Source organism: Microchirus variegatus, assembly GCF_963457635.1.
Source record: "Microchirus variegatus genome assembly, chromosome: 9".
Taxonomy (NCBI): Eukaryota; Metazoa; Chordata; class Actinopteri; order Pleuronectiformes; family Soleidae; genus Microchirus; species Microchirus variegatus.
The window spans coordinates 20,230,734-20,251,649 of NC_139810.1; the positions used below are offsets into that span (position 1 = coordinate 20,230,734).

Sequence of the window (20,916 nt, forward strand, 5' to 3'; positions counted from 1 at the left end):
CTTTCACTGGTCTATTATTCAAAAAGGAAACAAACTCCCCTGGCTTTCACCTTTGCTGTTATGTATTAAGTCCTCATTGCTATTCATTGGCAGTCTAAGAAGCACTTAAGCACAGGGCAACTACACATATTCAGATGTCTGGATTCACGGTAATTAATCTCTCTGCTCTGTGTCCATAATAATTCCTGCCATCATTCACTCAGAGCTCAAAGCTAATTGTGGACTGTTTTGATTTGGTGTGAACATCAAAGCCTCAAAACTCTCCCTTTGTTGTTGTTCTCTGTGTTCGGGGCTCAGGACAGTAAGCAGCTCAACAGATGAATGAAAGCTTGATGAGGTGAATATTTTCCTCTTTTAAGACAGTGTTTGAGGGTCAGGGGTGAGCAGACATACCGTGCTGACTGGCTGGCATGGCTGGGTGTGTTGACAACAGTCGGCTCTGGGGAGGGGCTTCTCTGTGGAGGGGGCGGGCTCTCTGGTTCTTCCATCTCATCCAAAGGCTCTTCTTTGATGTGCACCGGAGGGAGCACTGGGCCCGGACCGGCACAAGTTACTGAGGCAGGGAGCGGCATGGAGATGGAGGAGGAGGACGGTGCGGAGGAAGATGGAGGCTGTAAGCCAGGCATAGAGTTTGACGAAGACGAGGGGGGGCCAGTTGGAGGTAGAACTGTATTGAAAGGATGCGATGAGAATGGCGGCTGTGGTGGACCGTTTGGGTGTGAGGCTGCTGCGGAGGGCGGCAGAGGAGTTGAAGGAGGCTGGTGGCTGATTGATGGTGGGAGGCTTTGGGACTGTGTGAGAATTGGAGGCTGGGCTGGGGGAGGCTGGAGCTGCTGCCCCTGAGGCATGAGCTGGAGGGGCGGCGGGTGTGCTGACGGAGGATGGTGGGTGGATAAAGAGCTTAGGGGCTTAAGGGCAGGTGGTGGCGGAAGGTTTGAAGGCATCTGAGGAAACGGAGGTGCAGATACGTGCGGCGGGTGTTTGTGGGACTGTGGGTTGGGCATCTGAGGAATGGGTGTTGTTGGTGGGGGTTTGATATGAGGCATGGACAAAGGTGCAGGGGGCAGTGGTTGCTCCCTTGGAGGCGGACCTCCACTCTGAGATGATGGCTGGGACTGGGAGGGAGGCGTGTGCGGCCTCTGCTGCGACTGGACAGAGATGGGTGAAGGTGGGACCTGAGACTGACCTACGGGGAAACCCTGAGGGGGCATGGAGTGAGGGTGAGGCATGTGTGAGGGGCCAGGCTGCAGTGGATGAGGCATTGGAGGCATCGGCCCGTGATGCGAGCTGGGTAATGACTGAGGTGGAGGCGGAGGCCCAGGAGGCGGAGCCTGGGTCATAGGTGAATGTGGAGAAGGAAGCCTTTGAGGGTGAAGAGATGGCCCTGACTGGATAAGAGACAATGGGCTCGTCTGGGGCAGAGGCTGGGGAGGTAGAGAGACAGAGGCCGCTGTAGGGGAAACCTGCGGAGGCAGTGAAGGGGCTGAGGTCGTAGGTGGCGGAGGTCCTGAGGAGGCTGCTGAGGTGCCTGGCTGACACTGGATGACAGGAGGGTGCTGGCTCTGTAGGAGCTGCTGCTGCTGGGCAGAGGAGTCCGAGTCACTTTCATTGTCTCGGGGGCTGGGGATGCTGGGAGAAGAGCTCCGGTTGTCTTGATCAATGTCCTTAGGATCGCTACTAAGCTCCTCGTTAATGCTACGCCCATCAGAACTCTCGCCCTCTCCCTCGCCTTCACCCTCGCCCTCTGAGGGTGAGTCTGGTCGACTAAGCTCCTGAAAGACAGATGAGACGAGGATGAACATCATGACACCAAGTGTATGATTTCCTCCTGAAGGACAAACAAACAGCACCAGACTCACTTGTGTCTTGGACTTTTTGGCACCGGCCCTCTCCGACTCCTCTGTGTCAGACGCTCCTTTCTCTCGTTGCCGTTTGACACTTTTCATCGGTGAAGGAGCCTCTTCTTTAATCTTCTGAGGAGCCAGAACACCAGAACAATTAGTGTCCATTTTAAAGAGATACATGCATAGAAAAACACGGTTTTCAGTGAGTCTTTGTTAAGTTTACCTTGCTTGGCTTCTTCATGGAGTCTGTTTTGCTGTCAGTGCTGTCAGTACTTGCTGCACTGGGTGAGGTACGTCCACTGGAGCGCAAATCCTCATTTGTAGGCGAGGCTCGGCCATCGGGACTGGCTGTCTGCTTCTTACGACCACTACGTAGAGTTGACATCTAATGACGACAAAAAGTCAAGATAAACCATGAGTGATATTAGGAGAAGTAAAAGTGTGAACTTAAATCACCTTAAAGCTTTTAAACTTTTACTAATGTAAACAAAAAGGTATGAAACAATGATCACCAATGCAGTCACTATACTATTGTCTAAAAAAGATAAGCTTATTGCATTGGTGTCCAGCTCTGAGACTGTGGTTTCTAAAGGTGAAAATAGAGATGGATGGAAAGCAGGAGTGTGTGCGCACCGAGCCTCGGTTCCGTCGGGTCCTCATGCTATGCTTCCCGCTGAGTCCATCCTCTTCCTCTTTGACAGGTTTGAACATAAATGGTGGCGGATCCACAGGCTTCTCGATGGGGGGTAGCTCTCCGTACTTCTTGAAGTGAATGCGGCAGTCTGTGCACAGCAAGATGTTCTCCCTGCCCCCGTGGTGCCAGTCCTTGGAGGCTGAGGAAAAGCCATTTACAGTTGTGAAACAACGCACTCTCACAAGGGCGGTGATGAGTACAAACACCACACGGAAATCACCTCAGGAGTACAGCAATACTAGCCAATATAGAGACAATCTTGAGTTTTCTGAAATAAGAACGATGTACATCAAACTACCATACTATATATGTGTTTTCATTCATGTGCTAACAAGGTCTGTGTAGGTAAACACAATCGAGCCAAAGTTATTAACCACCCCTGTTGTTATGGCAGTAACCAAAGTGTGATCAGATGGAAGCCTGGCACTGGGAGCCAGCTGTGTGGGAAGAAGGGACGGATAATGATATGGAGACAGTGAGCGAGCTGTGGGCTCATGTCTAATTTGATCAAATTAGCCCTGACATCTTCTCATGCCCATCTGTCACACAGCTCTGCATTGTGCAGACTCACACTGATCCCAATCAGGACAGGAATAACCAAGCAAGTCCACATGATGACTGTGAGTGTCTGTTTAAAATACGAGTGTCTTACTGGTAGTGAAACAGTGACGGCAGGCGTAGCCCTTCAGCTCCTGTTCGCTGTCTTCACTGTCAAAATCATCTTCACTGGCTGAGCTGAGGTCCACTGGAAAAGAAAGACAAAGAGAAGCAATTCATATATACACCGTTGTCAAGAGCAAATGATATCAGGTAACTTCGCCCACTGTCCCCTCAGCTGCCATTCAAGGGCTCACATATACGTACAAAACTCGCTGGAGGGGGGACGTGAGGGAGTGTTGACAGGAGTCGAAGCAGTTCGAGTCTTGATGCGGCGGAAGACGGGCTGGCGGCGGTGTCTGCGGTGAGCTCGACAACTGGCTGCTTCTGGGGTCTTCTTCCAATAGTAGTAGAAGGTGATTAGCTCTCCCTGAAATGACACAAATAATAAATGCTGTTAATATACAAACACACATTTGTGGTCAGGTGAAATCAGGAAACGGGCACCTTTTCACGATCTGAATGATCTAAGGTGTATTTGTTAAAGTTGAATGAAAAACTGGAATAATGTCTGCAATAAGGCTGGACAAAAAAATTTGGAATATAGCAATGGGTTAAGTCCATGCCAGGATTTGTCATTGACCGGGCATGTTTGTGCTGCAGCCTCATCTGTCCCAGGATTAGGCGAGGAGGCTCGCTGAATGCAGGGATATTAGGATCAGTGCATTGGTGGCTGCCTGGGTGGCAGGAGCTTGAATGGGAACAAAAGAACATGTCAGGCAGAGCTTTGGTGCTACAAATAGGGAGTGAAATGGCTCCTTGCCCCTTCACTGGAAGAGTCAATTGAACTTTAATCAAACATTCAGAGTGGCACGCTTGCCAGTGAGCGAGGTGGATAAATCTAGTGTACAAAAGGCTGCCAGGAAATCAATACCCAACTGAAACATTAACGCATGCAATCATGGATTAGAAAACACTTTGGTAAGGAAGCCTGCGCATATTTACCGCTGAGTTTTTGTCAAATCATCTATTTTCCTTTGGAGCTTTGCACCCTCCCCCCTCCCCTCACCATGAACTTTATAATGTTCCTCACTAGGTTTATTACAAATTCATGAAGGTGTTGTGTGACTGTAGGGTGAACAGTCACCTGTTTTAAAGGACAACCATCTAATGTCTGAGGTCTGGTAATCTGCTGCTCAACAAAGCTCACAGGGTTTAATGGCTATTGATTGTTTTTCCGACTGCACTTCAGCACAGAGGCGTGACATAAATTAGTCAGTGCATCACTTTCTAAAACACATTTAAAGCTTTTAGCAACATCTTAAAATGTAGCAAAACAGACAACGGCCGGAAAGGACTTGATTTAACGTTGCTGTGGCCATAAAATGCTTCTGTAATGTGTAATGTAATTAAATAATATTCAGATTAAATAACTGCAAGTAAATGGGTAACAAAACTTGAGGTTAGTTGACTTGTTGTTAGAGGAACAGATTGGTATGGCCGATTAATTATTAAGGTCAACATCAGCTGATTTTATTATTAAATGAATCAGATGTTTATAAAGCATTTGTAATGAAACAGGTCAAGAACTGTCTAGTGGCTGTTCCTTAATCTTCCAAGAGTCTGATATTAAGGAACAAACTATGCCTTATTTGACCACAGCTTTGACCGGCACAAAATGGTGGACTCCTGCCAGTTATATAAGATTTCCCTTCATGTGGCTCTTTGGGAAATTCATATTTACCAGCACCTGTAGAACTTCATCTCATAAAGCAAAGCAGTGCAGGGAACACTCAACAAAGGCTTCTGGGCTCAATGAAACCTTCTCAAATTTCAGGGTCACTGTATTATGTACAAAGCCACTCCTCATCGCTTCAGCACAGCTTGTGCTAAGTTTTTAGGACCAGTAGGACTCTAAATAAAGTTACTCTTCATGTCAAGCATATAAACCAATCAGCTATTGTTTACTTGTTATACTGTCACAATGACATCACTCATAAAGATTTATTTTGTACACACACACCAGTGTGTAGAGTCAAAACATTACTTACATAACATTTAGAGGCCTTCAAATAGCTGGAAGCGTTTTTGTCGGTGCTCACCGTGAGAACAGAGCGGCTAATGATTATTATATCAGCTAAAAGCTCTATTATGTTATGCCATCGCATGTTTGTGTATCTATATTAGGCAGCAACAGAACTTCCTGTTCATTTCCGAGCGCGCCTGGCTCTCCAGCATGGCCGGCCATTTGGGAAGGCAGGGGGCGCAGGTGGTAACTGAGGGAAAAAGGCAAGCATCCTGATGTGAAATCTAATTGAAATGTGCAGATCAAAAGTGTCGAGTGGTGCCGAGCGTTGGCTTTGCTCTGTGTTTAACGACTGCTCCCAGCAGTGCCTCTCTGCTTCCTCAACTCAGGCTGACAACGACATGGCCTCAGCTTGGCGCACACACAGGGAAAGGTCACCCTGCTTCTCCATCACTTATACTGTGTCAAGTACCATTACATTAGGCAAGGGCCGATGAAAACATGAAGTTGGGCTTCTGAATTGGAATTAACAGGTGCACTGATGAGATGGTGCAGCTGGATGTAAATTTATACAGGAAAACAAAAAGAGGCAGCTTAACAAATTGAGAGTAAATTTGGTGAGTTGGAAAGTTGTTTCCACGCAGAACAGGAAAAAAAGGGGCTTCTGTTCAAAGACAAACACAACAAAATATTACCGTAATGTAATGTTACCCTCATGCAGCGAGTTTTTCAGCACCTTTTGTTCTTCTGTGAGATTAGACACCACCAACATATCAACTACAGCACTCTAATGCAAGGATGAGACGAGTTTGCAAAATGTAAAATTTAATTGGCCTAAAATAAAGAACAAATAAAAATAATAAATTGTAGCCTGGGAAATCCTTTAACTGCATTGTTTCAAATTGTGATTTCCATTTTAAAGTAATTAATTGTGATAAATTGGCATCAAGATTGACCGATTACCTCGCTGAGCGTGGCTGCATGACAACTACGGGTTCCTCTGAAGTGACACACTGTCCATCGTGTGCGTAATTATGTCCATATGTCACATTATGTCCACAGCAACACTCACTTTCATTGCCTTCAGTTCCTCTACCTGACTCCCAGAACATTTGCGTGGACCATTTGATGCTTTCAAATTTTCTTCCTGAAATGAGGACTACAAATCTCTACCTGAAAACAGCTAGCCCGCATCCAGTGAAAACTCATGGAAATACGTGAAACAGAAATCTAAATTGGCCCTAGCCCCCCGCACCATAATTTCCCCTAGTCCACTAAATCACTGCAGAGCAACACAGAATGTGCTACCGCTCTGCAGAACATGAGATAGTGACAGCATAAGCTCAGTCTTATAAGGCCTTTTAGACTGCATCCATCTGCAGAAGCTTTCTGGCCGGTGGATTATCCAACAAGGAAAGGGCTTACCCTCCTATCACGACACTCAAGAGCTTCCATTCCAGTTATTACCACTTAAAATGGTCGTCTGCAAACAAGTGTGTTTGTGTAATGGATGTAGAGTCCAAAATTACATGCTCCCCTTTACACGTAAGAATTTTCAGTCCTCAAATTAACAATCTGTGCTCTTTTAAGTGATAGCTAATTTTTGGACTATGTTTTGTGACATATATTACTAAAAAGTATTTTTAACATGATCATTTTCAGTTTTATCTTGAGTTCCTGAGTTACAAGCTACTTTATCTTCCTAGCTATAGGACTTACCTGGGAAAACCATTAAACCCCAAAAGGCTAGAGTGTAATTGGTGGGGGCAGTGCAAGATCCTCTATTGGGCTTGGTGGTCCTGTGTGCATGGGCAGGGCTGAAGGCGAAGGCTAAACTCATGTATTTACACCCTCATCCCCTCTCAGGCTCAGGCCTGAACAGATGGTTTCTGTTTTTCCTGGCAGATTTGTGACAGAGCCACAAAAGGCCCCTGCTTTGACATGAAGCCAAACGGTTAAGGCCGTTACTGGCGAGAGCAGGGAAGGAGGAGAGAACAGGAGAGAGCTGAGGAAGGGAGGGCCGAGTGTGGAGGAGAGCCGAGAGGGAGGAGTAAAGAGCTAGCAGAGGATAACAATGGACAATCAACCCCGAGTCCAACCACAAACCCTCCTTAAAAGTCTCTTGACAAATAAAAATGTTCAGCTAAAAACATTAGGCACAGCCAGGGGTGCAGGGAGCGGAGGGAACATGTGATTTCTGGGCTCTGGTGACGGATAGTGAGTTGTGTAAACATCCATTAGTGCAGCATGAACCTGTGCTGCTCATGCTTCCTCCACAGTCTGCAGCTGGAGGAGGGAGGATTGCTTCCTGATTCATGTCAGCGAGGTAAAAGGGAATGCATTTCTTGAAGCTAAATCAAAACTCGGTTTAATTATGTCTGCGCTCGACCCCTGAACTTGGCATTCTTCATTGCCCGTGACAGGTTGTATAGTGTATCGCTTCAGTGAGTGGTGCTTGACTTTCCTATCACCCTTGTTCTGAGTGTAACTGTGCGGAGGCAACATTGCAAATGTTTATGTGGTGAAGTGGGTCAGAAGTGTACTTCTGATGCCTAAGGGGCCGTTTATCAGGTTGTGAAGCGAAAAAGTGCATGTTTATTTACCATAACTCTTACTACAGCATTTAAACTATAGCAGCAACAATATGTAAATAATACAAATGACATAAAATAACACCCTAAAACATATCGATCCATCATTTTCTTACAATGTGGACGCACTTTAACCCCCCCCCCCCCATATAGCAACATGCTCATACCCAAACTATTTTGTAGGCAGAAAACTGCTGGATTTATATTGTTTTTATTTATTTAAAATGTAACTTATGTTTTTTTATGTATTCATATATTTTTGATTTATAGCAATTTGTATCGACTTGCAATAATCAATCACCTGTTTTTCAAAATAGCATGCAGCACTATTCCTATTCAAACAAAACATGAACTTAACTTGAATTAACATATTGTAATAACATTAACATGGATACAAAAGACCCTGACACGAGACTTAATATCAGGTAGGTATAGAAAAGGCAAATAATTAAAAAGAAATCTCAAATACATTTATTTTAGGAAATATCTTGGAGTTTGTAAAATTTCTTAATTTTAGTTGAATGTGTTTAATTTGAATCATTAGGAATTTAATGAAATATAATCTAAGTTACAATATTCAAGGTAGATTAGTAGTATTAGATAGATGTAAAAGTAGACCTACAGCACAGTGATGCCTTTAAGCTCAGCAGCAGACGATGGAAACTGAATAGTCACAATACCTTGGCTGGTGGAGCAGCAGAATGAACGTGAAGGCGGTTAAATAGACAGCCATTCCCTGCTGTGCAGAGCTTTTCTGTTGGAGAATCACTGAATAAGCTCTGCTTTCACAGGTCAGGGACGCACATGCTGAAGAATCAGCACTTGTGTTTTCCTGCTGTAAGCGCTTTCGCCAGTGAAAGCAGATTGGATGGCAACAGTGGCTCTTTGCTGGAGGGTCGATCCTGCGTGTTCTGCTGATAAGCTACTCCCCCCAAAACTCACAACATGAAGCCCACCAAAGAACTCAATTACACAGGGAGCTGGAGCTCTCTGAGATTCATCTCTGAGAAAGAAAAGCTTAAGAAGAGATTTATCCCACATTCAGCCTGCACTAAATTGCCTGTCACCAAAAGAACATCAGTACATACTGGTTGAGCTTCCATCAGCCGATTTTTTACCGCCTAAACGACTTATATCATTTACCACACGCCGCAGATTTCTGTCACTCCGCTGACAGCTGTTGCCAACTGGACCCGGCCCCTGTAGCTGGTTTAATTAGTGTTTGAACCAAAGTATTTATAATTACACTGAACCCCATGGTTCTGGCTGCTGAGCTCAGGACATGGCAATGAATTCAACTTGACGTTTGTACAGATTGTAGCAGGGCAAACATCTGCTGTGAGGTTGTGTTGAGAACATTGTTCTCCTGTTGGCCAGCCTGTAAATGACAGGGCCTGAGGGGCAGAGTGCTCTCTTTTCTCAGAGAACACAAGATGCACTAAGCCCATCACCTTCTGGTTGATCTGACTGCCGACACAAACAACAACAAAAAAACACCAAACAGACATCAATCATTTGCTCTGAAAATGATAGTGATGTGCTTTCACCTCACACAGTCAAAGCTTTAAATAACAGCACAAAACAATGCATATAGGGGTGTTAAATTAAGAGAGCTAACTAAGATGTTTGCTGCTGCTCTCCCACCTGTTAAAATCAAGCCGTTTGTCTTCCAAGGACAATAATGTTTGACTCTGGCTCTGTCAACACAAACTAAATACACAGCGTGGCTTCACCTGCCACAGCAACTTTCTGTTGTTTCCACCTCTGTGGCAAAACTAAACAGCAACTGACTCTTTGCATCAGTGTCACTTTTATTCATTTATCCCCCCCCGCCTTTCAATATTACAAATCTTGTTGCTGCTAACAGCTGACTAAATGGTAAATCATGAGCTTATTCTTTTAAATACCACCATTACATTTTTTCCCCCTGCAAATTGTTATAGAGGTGTTTTAATATTTTGAAAGTGCAGTAAAGCAATGGGCTCACAAGAGAATAACAGGATGCAGAAACCTCAAGGGAAACTGGTGAAAATACACACTCTTTAAAGATTTTGTTGTAGTATAGTTTTACCATGCAAGTGAATTGAATTGAGTTTATTACACTAGGTTCTATTATGAGGCTATAATCACACTCATTTGAAACTATAAAGTAAATCAACGACCTGTTTTTATGCCGCTCATAGCACATAAAGACACAAGCTGTTCTGAAAAACATTCGATTGTGCAGCAGTATTCTTTTTTTTACATATTTTTTTACATGCATATTTTGTGCATGTAAACTTGTGCCTTCAGCACAGTGAAAAAAGGAACGTCTAACTAAGCAGTTGTGCAGGTATGTTAAAATGTTTCATTTGCACATTTAACATATTAACATTTCATTTTCAGACTAATAGTAATGTGTGTCCTGTGAGGAAACTTGCGCTTTTCTAATTTCATCCATTCCTCAGCCGTCAATAACCATGTTCATCTTCACAGCAAACAGAGCTGCAGCCAACACAAATCACCTCAGGAAATTCTGTCTGTTGATATATCCCATGAAACCCACATCTTTATGAAAACCTCTCCCCGTACAAATATCAGGTGTTATCTGTTGTCTGAGATCTGCCATTTCAGCGTATTTACTTGTTAAAACACTGGGAGTAGCCTGCTCGTGTTCCATGACGTCCTCTCTGGAGTGAAGGAAATGGTGGCAGCAAAGTCAGTTGCAGACGGTCAGACGACACACCCACTTCCCCCCTCTGGGCCTTTATGTGACTTTATATAAAGCATTCCAGAGTGTTAGTCAGGCCTGGTGTGTTTACACAGCGCTGGGTGCTTTACCCTTGGCACTGGTTGTCCGAGCCTTGCTGGCACTTCTGGGGCAGCGCGGCTAAAGGGGGCTAATGGGAAAAACAGAGATGGGCAGACGCACTGTACTGATGCTCTGAATATCAGGGCTTTAAGGATTTAAGCTCTGCACTGTGACTCAACATTAGTGATCCAGTCAGAACTCCTGCATTTCTGCAAAGCAAATCTTTTCCAGTGGCAAAGCATGCGAGTGGAGAAACAGAAATATGTGTCTGTTACTGGAATTAAATGGAAAATCTGTCATTTCCATGACCTAAAACATTTTCAGGCGCTGTTATCATATTTCACTGGTAGGATGTAGGAATGAGCAGTCAGCAAATAAACAGTCTTCTCTGGGATTTTGACAAAAACCTAGTCCTGCATTTCAAAAAAGCAAGTTCAATCACAAGCAGAGTTTTGTTTTTGCACTTTGTGACAAGCCAGGCTTTTTAGTGTCTATTATTGAGCCAACACATCACCCTCCCCTTGCTCTTCCAGTCTTTTTCTTCTCTTTTCACATGTTTAAAGGGCAGTTTATTTTCCATTTGCAGGGGGAAAATTAATCTTTCTGTGCTCTGTGGTGGTGGCAGGCCCAGATCCTGGAGGAGGTATATTACCTCTCCTGCCAGGACGGCTCCCCCTCCAGGTTGAATTGCATTAATACCTTCTTTATAACCAATCAACTGGACTGGTCATATATTACAAAACCAGTAAAAATAATTGAAGAAACCTTTGTGAGGAAACGGTATTTGCACACTTTAATCTCTTATTTAAGAGGCTGGGATGGGTTTTTAAAGGAATAAAAATGTAGCACAGAAGAGGTGGCACTTAAGAGCCGTGGAGTAAAAATATTACACAATATGTTTGGGGGTTTTTTGAAAGCAGGGCTGATGTATCCTCAGCTCACAGCACATAAGGAAATGAAGTGGGTGAGAAGTACACCAAACACCTTTTTATGTCTGTGTAAGCACTGTCTCGACACTCTTCCAGCAGGAGCAGCTTTACAGGAACAGGCAGATCGACACTGCTCGGTGAATCAAAATGCGAATCTAAGATTAAACAGCTGAGTCAAAGGTGCTGAGGACCCATCAACAACAAGTCTTAGTCTTGTTTTAGCAAGGCTATAATAACCTTACAGTATAATTATTTCTCAACCACTGTATTGAGACACATCCAGCAAAATAAATACGTGTATGCAGAGAGAGGGGGAAAAAAACAACCCAGCTTCTACAGGTTCAAGTATTGTGTCAAGTAATAAGTGTGGCTCTCCTAAACCTGAAGTCGACCCTAATTAATATTATTGGTGAGGTTTTACCAATGTGTCCTACTCTTTCATGGCAAAGAATATCTGCTGTATTCTTAATATTATGCCAGGTTTATTCAATATATCCACAGTCACATCATTCCAATCCAAATGCCACTCATCACAGAATTTGCGAGACATGGAAACAACAAAGCTGGTGGTGCCCTGAGACTTTTACTCAGTACTGTAAAACATGTTCCCTTTCTTGCCAATTATAGCCAGGGTATAAAAAGTACTTCTCTTAAGATTATTTCCTGTGCAGATATATACAAAAAGATTACAGTAAAATGCCACATGTCAGCGGAAACTAGAGAAACAAACAAAGTATGCGATTATCAAATTTAATAAGGTCAACTATTGTTAATCATTGTTTGGCCTGGATTTGTCCTATTTGTACCATGAAACAGGTCACACAGTTGATGATTAACACATTAACACGCATGTGCACAGTCACACACACACACACACACACACACACACACACACACACACACACACACACACACACACACACACACACACACACACACACACACACACACACACACACACACACACACACACACACACACACACACACACACACACACACACACACACACACACACACAGGAGGGAAAAACACTAACAGAGGAACTTATAACACTATTATATGAGTTCCATAAGGTGAGATAAGATATTAAATCACTTCTTTTTTCTCCTACAATCACAAGCTTTGACAATAACCGACAAAGCTTAAAATTATTAAAAGGCACAAAAAACTGTTACAAATATGATAAAATATAAATAATCCATGACTGAAATGCAAAGCTCAGGTTCTTAACCCAGTGTTTGTCAGGTCTATTGATACAAAAACACACTAGAAGTTACTAGTGATGACATCAGCAATGATTTACTTTTAAACTTTATTTAAGTATATGAACTGATACGGTTAAAATGAAAAGGCTGAGCCCTTGAAAGAGGTACAATGTGCTGTGACTTCTCTTCTGCCATCTGTCTGACACCGTCACACACTCTGCTCAAGCCTTTATTGTTGAAACGCTCACATGTAACCTGCTTTTTAATCTTCAAAGAAGCCATTATGCTGCAGTGCACACCACATTGAAAACGTAAAAAAAACCAAAAACAACCACAAAAAACTACGACGACACTTCCCCATAAATAGCAGATGAAACAGGTTGCTCTTCAGACTTGCTCACATCACATCTGCACTTCTTGTTTACAACTCGCGAAGAGAGGGTGCTAATTAATGTTCTGTGCATTTAAGCATTTGATTTTCTCAGGTATAACATGTTTTTTTTATCCAAACAGCCTGAAGCAGAGATGATAATACTGCAGCAAAGTTGTTGGCAGGCTGCTCTTACTTCTTATCAATAAGCCCTGAAGTTAAAGATGAGCTCTGCTAAAAATATCAGAATTAAAATGTTCAAGTACTCAATTCTTCAATTATTTACAAGCAATTTTTTTTTATATAACACACACACACACACAGCAAGAAAGGGAAATAAATCATCTTACCGTTTCTTTGTTGGGCAGCAGCTCTTTCCGGATCCTGAAGAAGTTTTTGCCGAACTGTCTCAATCCTTTAATGAAGCGCTTCTGCAATTTTTCACAGAGGAAGAGAGCGAGAGAGAGAGAGAGAGAGAGAGAGAGAGGGAGAAAAAAAAGACCAGTTAGTGAGCTTAACTGCTACTGCTTAAATTTACTGGCTTTCAACAACACAGAGAAACAGTGCTTTCTTTTTACTGTCTGTGGTTAGAGATGTTTTTACATCTATCTCTCTATGGCTGTTTAAACTCCGGAGCGCACACAGCCATGTCAGGGCAAACCGAGAGAGGAAATGACAAGTAAGGCAGGGAGAGACGCTGAGATTCAGCTCCTCTTTTCATCTAAGATAAAACATGAATTTAATGACAAATCAAAAGATGATTACTGGAGCCAAGGTATGAATAAGTTCAAGTCAAAGTCAAAACCTTAAACTTGACAGCTTTAAAACTTGCAGCACATGGTGGAAAGTTCCCATTTGTGTGTGTATATATTCTGGCAATTTGGAAAAAGCAAGAAAACATGCCAACATGGAAAATTGGCAAATGTAACCTAACATGAGGAAAAGTATATAAACAGCACGATAGAAGAAACTGCAACTACTTCGCACCGAAATAAATCTGACGTGCAAACAGAACTCATCTCGACAATCACAAAACACAACAGAAATTATTCAACACCAGAAAAAGCTGAATCACCTAAATATATTTCTTCTCCTTTAAAAGCCACAAGCTAGCGAGCCATAAAAAGCGGAGGCTGAAAACATTCATGACCAGCGGAGCAGACAACCAACAGATTTACTTTCTTGTTCCAGAGACGAGCCCCGTCCCTCAGTGATCTCAGCCAAGCGTTTCCACCAAGTAACTCCAGCAAAAAGCAGAGAAAAGTCCTCAGGGAGAAGAGCACAGATCTCTACACCCAGCCACAGAGAAATTAGGGACAAATCCACAATGTCTGTGACGGCGCATTGCTTTTTTAATCCATATTTTTTACAAGGAAGAAATAGCTTGTCACTCTCTGCTCTTCCACTACAAAGGGGAAGGCTTTACATGTGATCTTTCTGCAAGAGAGCCTCTGGTTCGCAGTAGGCTGGAAAACCCGGAGTGGAGTCCTACGCTTCACGTTAGTGTTGGTCACAGTGCTCATTTCAGCCTGTTTTCGATCATGTAGCGCTGCATGAGCAGGGCTTCATGTCTCTGAACCACACAGGAAAAGTCCCAGGCCATAGTCTGTCATTAAAGCTCCACCAAAGCTCTATATATTTCCCTGAGAGGAAACAGTGGTCCTTTAAATGCATCATGCACAGTTTTGAGTGAACATATAACAACACATGAGAAGCATAAGCCCTGCGAGCGGCCAGTCTGAGAGCGGAGGCAGGCTGAGTCAGTTTGTGTGGAAAAAGCTCTCGGACGTGGTGGAGGGAGACGAGTTGGAGGGAAAACCAGACATGGAGCCTGCTCAGTGTTTCAGTAGTTAATTCTCCATGCTATCTAAAGTGCATTATGTAACCACAGATTGTTTACATGACCAGCTTTACTGGGGAATAAAGGCCAAATTTGCAGAGCTAACAACGCCAGCTGCAAGACACAACTGTTAAATAATAACAGGCTATAGAAAAGTGCCTTATCTCAGCAACAGGAATTATTAACATAACAAGTTTTACCATAAAGAGAAAAATAGATAAGTATAAGTCTAATTTAAACCACGGTAAATAATCAAACATAAAAATGCAAGAAAAATAGATGTGAGAGTTATTTGTAAGCTGCTGATTAAAGAAGCCTTAATCTAATCAGTGAGAGAGACAGTAGTTCATTTATCAGAGCCAAGGTGTAGCAGTTGATTAACCAGTAGATGGAGCCGTCACCAACACAGGAGCCACCACACACATGATAGGGGTTGAGAGCAGATTACCGTTTTTACCGTCAAAAATTCCACGGCAGGTAAACCGTCACCTCGAGAGATTCAGAGGATCAACATCACATGGGTTGTTTGACAGTGAAGGACAAGCGTAGTCAAACGGTCAAAAATAAATATTAGCTTCAAAAATGTAGCTGTGAATGCAAAATGATTTGATTTGACCTTAAGTGGGCTGGAATACATTTCTGTTAAAGGTAGCATTTTCCTCAGGTTTAAACTGGGCTGTGACAAAAATCAATTAGACCTGTCCACGTCCTAATTATGTCACGTTAATTATGTTGCCCAACTGTATTTGTTCAGCCTGTTCGTCTCCACAGAGGAGCTGTGTGCATGCTCCCCCTCTCTTCTCCTCTCCCCACTTTCCTCCTCCCCTCTGTTTTCTTTCTCTCGCTGGCTCCCCCCTCCCTTCTCTACATGTCGGCTCCAGTTTAAGGCTCCATTTCAGCTGCCTGGGCTCACTGCTCTCCAGCCCAGCTAATAAATCATCCGCCAATCTGCTCCCTGAATCGCTCTGCCCCTGCTCCGATTGCTCCAGCCCTCCGTTGCTAGGCAACGCAGCGATGGAGGAGGGGCTGAGAGAGCAAGAAGTTCTACCAAATGGCCATCCGCTGTGCAGAAACAACAGGCTTCTCTCTCAGAGTTGAGAGCTGGCACTTTTCACCCTCCCCAAGTTTCCCCTCATAGTCAAACAGTGCACTATTGTGAGGCTGGAGGGGAGACATAAAAGGAGACGGAGAATGAGAAAGAAAAATACTCAATAGGGCTTTGTTGTGTGAGCGCACCTCCTGCTTCAGAGTTGATTGTCGGGAGTTGTAAAACTGGTTAAGATAATGCAGTAATATGCACAAAGATGGTGTCATGATGACAAACAGAGCGCAGCCTCACACATGGAACATAACTCCTGCTAAATGTCACTCCATGACGACACTGACAACAGCAAACAATGCCACTTTCACTCAATATGGAGTCATTATATTTGACTTGTCTTTAAAAAGCTGACCTTTCCGAGCCTGCTGTGTGTAAACCCAGAGGCCCGAGGACAATGGTTCTGATGGCCAAAACTGAAGAGAAAACTGCTGCGTCTCATGTGAATGAGCAAGTCGTGCTCAAAATTGGCCACAGTGAGCACAGAGGAAATCACAACACACCTCAAGAGGGACTGACAGATGGGAGACTTGCCACATCCTCTTTGCACTGACACCGTTAGATAAAGATAAATCTAAGTTTTGATTTGCTTAAAAAAATATTTTAAGGGGAGAGAGATGTTTCTACATTACAAAACTTTAAAAAAAAGCACAATAAATAAAAGCTGATAAATATTTTCTTCTGCAACCTTTGCCTACAATGAAAAAGGTGTTGCTCATGGATTAAACCTATAGATATTCTAGCCAGCTTTGACGAATCGAGTAACATCATCTGCTTCCTTTGGCTTATAAGGACACAAAAGGTGACAGGAAATTCCAGCACACACCCATCCTGCCTCCTATTAAGTGACTAAACCAGTCTAAAAAGAATTGCAGGCAAAGCAGCATAAGGGTGATAAACTGCACTGCTGAGCACAAAAACATGAGAGGAGCAGACACATCTCCCCTCTCCCTCTCCAATAAAACATCTCAATTTGCTTTAAAATTATCGACAGCCTGCAGCAGTTGATGTGGGGGCGACACGTCTCGTGGTGCTTTTGCGTGGTTGGTGTGTCTCAGGTTTATAGGTTGGTGTTCTACCACTGGGGGGGCTGCTACTCTCTCTCTCTCCTTTTACGCCCTCTTCCTTTCTTCCCCTCCCTCTCATCGCAGCTCCGTCGTCTTCTTGCTCTAGTCATCCATCAGCTGAAGACACAGTCGGAGATAAGCCGCAGCATAGTGCAGCTGGCTGAGGAATAGACCTCCCGCTCCCCAGCAGTCATAGATCAGCCTCTGTGTCTGACATGGCGACACACAGCTCAACTGCTGCTACTGCTACTGATTGTTTATATGGCACCTCCTGTTGGCCAATATGTTATTAGCAGCTCTTATTTACACTCGGCAATGACAGCAGCTCCATGCACAGAGACAATTCCATTATATCACGTTTGGCAGTGCGAGAATCCTTTACAGGGGCTTCACCAAGGCTGAAAAAAAATATGTCTCTTTATATAAAATGAGCTTTACTATGAAAAGTAGTGATGTCAAAGGAGGAATAAAATGGCCTTTGTGATACCTAGATTTAACATTTCATATCTTAAAATGTAACTAAACATGTCCAATTAAAAGGTACTGTAAATAACTTCCAACACGAAAAGGGCTGCCTGTGTAACTTCTAGTTTTTGTATATATAGGATCACACTATTAGCAAAACAAGAAAGGATTCACAACTTCATTCTATGAAAGTGTGTGCAAACACACACTTTCAGCCAGCAAACCTGTTCATCTAGAAACAAGCTATAACAAGACTGATCTGAAAAGCAGAAGTCGTTCCCACTCTTGATAATCACATCCTGTTAGCGTATTGTGCTCTTGTACTTCAAGCAGTCACTCAAACAGTAGAAGTATTGGTCCTTCACGAGACTGCATCAGTGGAAAAAAAATATTATATATATGTTTGACACTTTAAATGTCGTCTATTCCAGGTTTCAAAGAGTTCAGTCAACGACTGCAAATTCAAAGGGATGGGATAAAAGAGTTGTGTTCGTAGTAAGGATCGATTTTGTCTTCTGATAAGACAAGTGAGACATACTCTCTCAGATTAGACTTAGTATATATCTCGGATGATTTTCCAATCCCATGACAATACTTTCTCTTTTCTTAGTGTTTTAATCCTTTCTCAAGCGTCAACAGTCTCCTGACAGATCTGTGAAATCGTTATTCTAAAATCATTTGCTTTGGTTCTCTCTATAGTCATCACCTCCGATGGATGAACCAGTCGAAGTGGTGCTTGCATCAAGGTGATGGATTTTATTTTTTGTTAAAGCTGAACCAATAATCTCAGTGAAAGATTGATCGCAGGTTGAGTATCGCAAATCTTTCCGAAGCAAAATAAATTTGAGAGTCTGCCAGAGGACAATAAAAATGTAACAAACAAACTGCTTTACAACAGTGTCACTTCCTCCACAGCTGTAATGAAACCGCTCACAAATGATGACTTGCAATGGTCTCATCTTTCTTTGGGGGTGGTGGTGGTGACGCAAGAGCAGTCAAAGGGGGAAGACGAGATGAGGGTGACAGTGTCATTTCGGTGGCCTCCACTGTCACTTTTATTCACATCTCTAAAAGAAAAGTAGGGTTGGGTTGATAAAAAAAAGAGCAGGCAGGGATAATGAAGCAAGTCCTGGGGGGGGGAGAGATGGGAAAAGGAAGGGAGAGGCAAGGCCAAGTGTGGGGTGATAAATAAATGAAGAGCAGCAGGGCTGTTTCCATGAGTGTGTCAAGGTTGATGCCACATTTACACCCATCCCTCAAGGCCGCAGGACTGAAAAGGCACAAGTGGTGATCAAATCACTGCGAGCGGTGTCCTTGGCTGGCCAGAGTCAAGATGTTGCTTCTCCAGGCGGTGGACACGGAGGGGCAGGTGGAGCACAGATGCGCCTGCTGACCGCCTCCACCCACACACACAGCACATGACTAACAGTGTGCACAGAAGTGCCTGACAGCTCCTGTGTGGATGACGAAAACTTGACCCAGAGTAAATGACATGGGCTCGAGCCAAGCAATGCTTCCAATGTTATAAATCATCTTTCAGTTGAACTCATTTTGGAGTATTTAAACAGTTCTATTTCAAGTATAATGTCACAATAATAAAATATGTGCATGCAGATCTTATTTTGGCTAAGAAAAAAAGGTTGCCAATATTTAAATGGATATGTGGATACATGTTTGTTCATATACTGTATGTAGTTTATTTGTGATGAATTCAATATATGTGTCGACTTGAAGAAGCTCAGACTCAATAAATCAATGAATTGCATATGTATCTACTTTCTGAATGACTGTTTTAATGATTGAATTCAGGAACAGCTCTTTTCAAGGATTAGCTGTTACTATTAACTCATGTTTGCATCATTTAATTGAATCGCCTTGGTGTTTCTAGCACTAATGTAAATGTTCTATGCTTGTTGGAAGAAATAAATGCCGAGACTCCTTGTGATCAAAACCCAGTGTGTCTGCATGTTCATCACCTGCTTGTAAAACTAAGTGTTTGAGCCCAAAACAGCTAGCTACAGCTTCTGCCCCAGAGGATATAACTCTTCCAGTGATTTCCAACCATGGTCTGTCGACCTTATTTTTGAATACAGAAATAACTAAGGGTCCGACTTCCTGTTTATGTGTGCCGAAAACGAGGTCTGTAAGCTAAGCAGGAAAGCCAACACAAGCAACTATTTACTGTTATCAGCATCAATTCCAGTGAAACATAACCAGACTTTTGAAGGTTTCACTTCCTGCTGCCTGTGTGTGAGTGTGACAGACAGGGTTGCCCTGTTTTAGCACTTCTATAATGACCATACAGTATAATTATTTTACAACCACTTTATTGGAACACATCCAGAAAAATAGGGGAAGCGTGTATGTTGATTTAAAATAACTTACTCTAAAGTATTTAGGGTGACCTTCCCTTACACTTGAACAATAGCACAACCCTGCTGGCTCTCTTAAACCTGGAGCAGAACCCTATTAGTTAAACCTGTGTTTGTCCTGCTATTTATGTTGAAAAATATCTGCTGTAAACAACGTCAATTACACTAGGTTTATTCAAGACATGCTTGAGCCTTGCATACATATGCCATATGTTAATTTATGAGATAGCATATGTCAGCCCTACTAGTTTTTAAAGAATATGTAAGGATCCATCATTACAGATAATTTACACTAGGATGCAAAATTTAGATTTAAAAACAAAAAAAAAATGGAACACTGAATCACTTATGTGATCACATAATCGTTTAAAAACAAGTTATTTTCAGATTCTGCACTGCACTGTTTCTTTGACAAGTGGTCTGTGGTTGACCTGCTGTGGTAACGTGTGGTAATAAAGCTTTCCATCAACATGCCTGAGCCCAACATCCGATACAAGCAAAAACATAACTAGCCCAACAAAGGTAAGGCTGACTTAATTTGTTGTGATTCACTGTGGTCCTTGCTAAGGGGGCTCTGGCTTTATTCAAATGTACCTATCATGTTCAATTACAAGATAAATGCACCCGTTCACTTGCACTGGATCTTAGCTGCTGCATTCAAAGCTCAAGAAAAGACTGCCAAGCTCCAGCATTACAAAACAATATCAAAGCGGAAAAAAGGATGATTCATCCGGGAGGAGGGAGAACTAACCAAAGCAATTTCAGTGGTGGGGCGCCTTGTGTTTTTCTTAGATCTGCCCTCAGATCAGTTAGTGGTGTTATCTTTAAAAGGGAGTGGATTCACAAATGTGTAGTGCACTGTGTCATAAAGCATCAAGGCCAAAGCCGCAGCACTCAGCCGTTTTGACACGGTTGTATCCACCGCTTTCACTCCCCTGCTACCCTCCGTGTTTGATCAAGGAGAAGCGCTGCCATTTTCTGATTCCAGCTCTTCAGCAGCTGCGGTGAAATTCACATCTAAATT

General features: G+C 43.0%; 1 protein-coding gene across 6 annotated transcripts in view; it reads right to left on the minus strand.

Annotated features, from left to right (window-relative positions):
* The window catches only part of rerea (arginine-glutamic acid dipeptide (RE) repeats a), a gene marked incomplete at its 5' end in the record, with an annotated part of 72,587 nt that overhangs the window by 4,578 nt on the left and 47,093 nt on the right, over positions 1-20,916 (minus strand). For 4 of the 6 annotated variants that reach the window (XM_083894646.1, XM_083894644.1, XM_083894645.1 and 1 more), the window contains 7 exons: positions 394-1,772; positions 1,860-1,973; positions 2,068-2,229; positions 2,478-2,677; positions 3,191-3,283; positions 3,403-3,565; positions 13,400-13,480. In XM_083894646.1, the coding sequence (XP_083750772.1) occupies positions 394-1,772; positions 1,860-1,973; positions 2,068-2,229; positions 2,478-2,677; positions 3,191-3,283; positions 3,403-3,565; positions 13,400-13,480 (2,192 nt within the window). Of the gene's footprint in view, positions 1-393; positions 1,773-1,859; positions 1,974-2,067; positions 2,230-2,477; positions 2,678-3,190; positions 3,284-3,402; positions 3,566-13,399; positions 13,481-14,227; positions 14,336-20,916 lie in introns of those variants that run through there. The other 2 variants (XM_083894649.1, XM_083894647.1) reach the window with 2 other exon arrangements.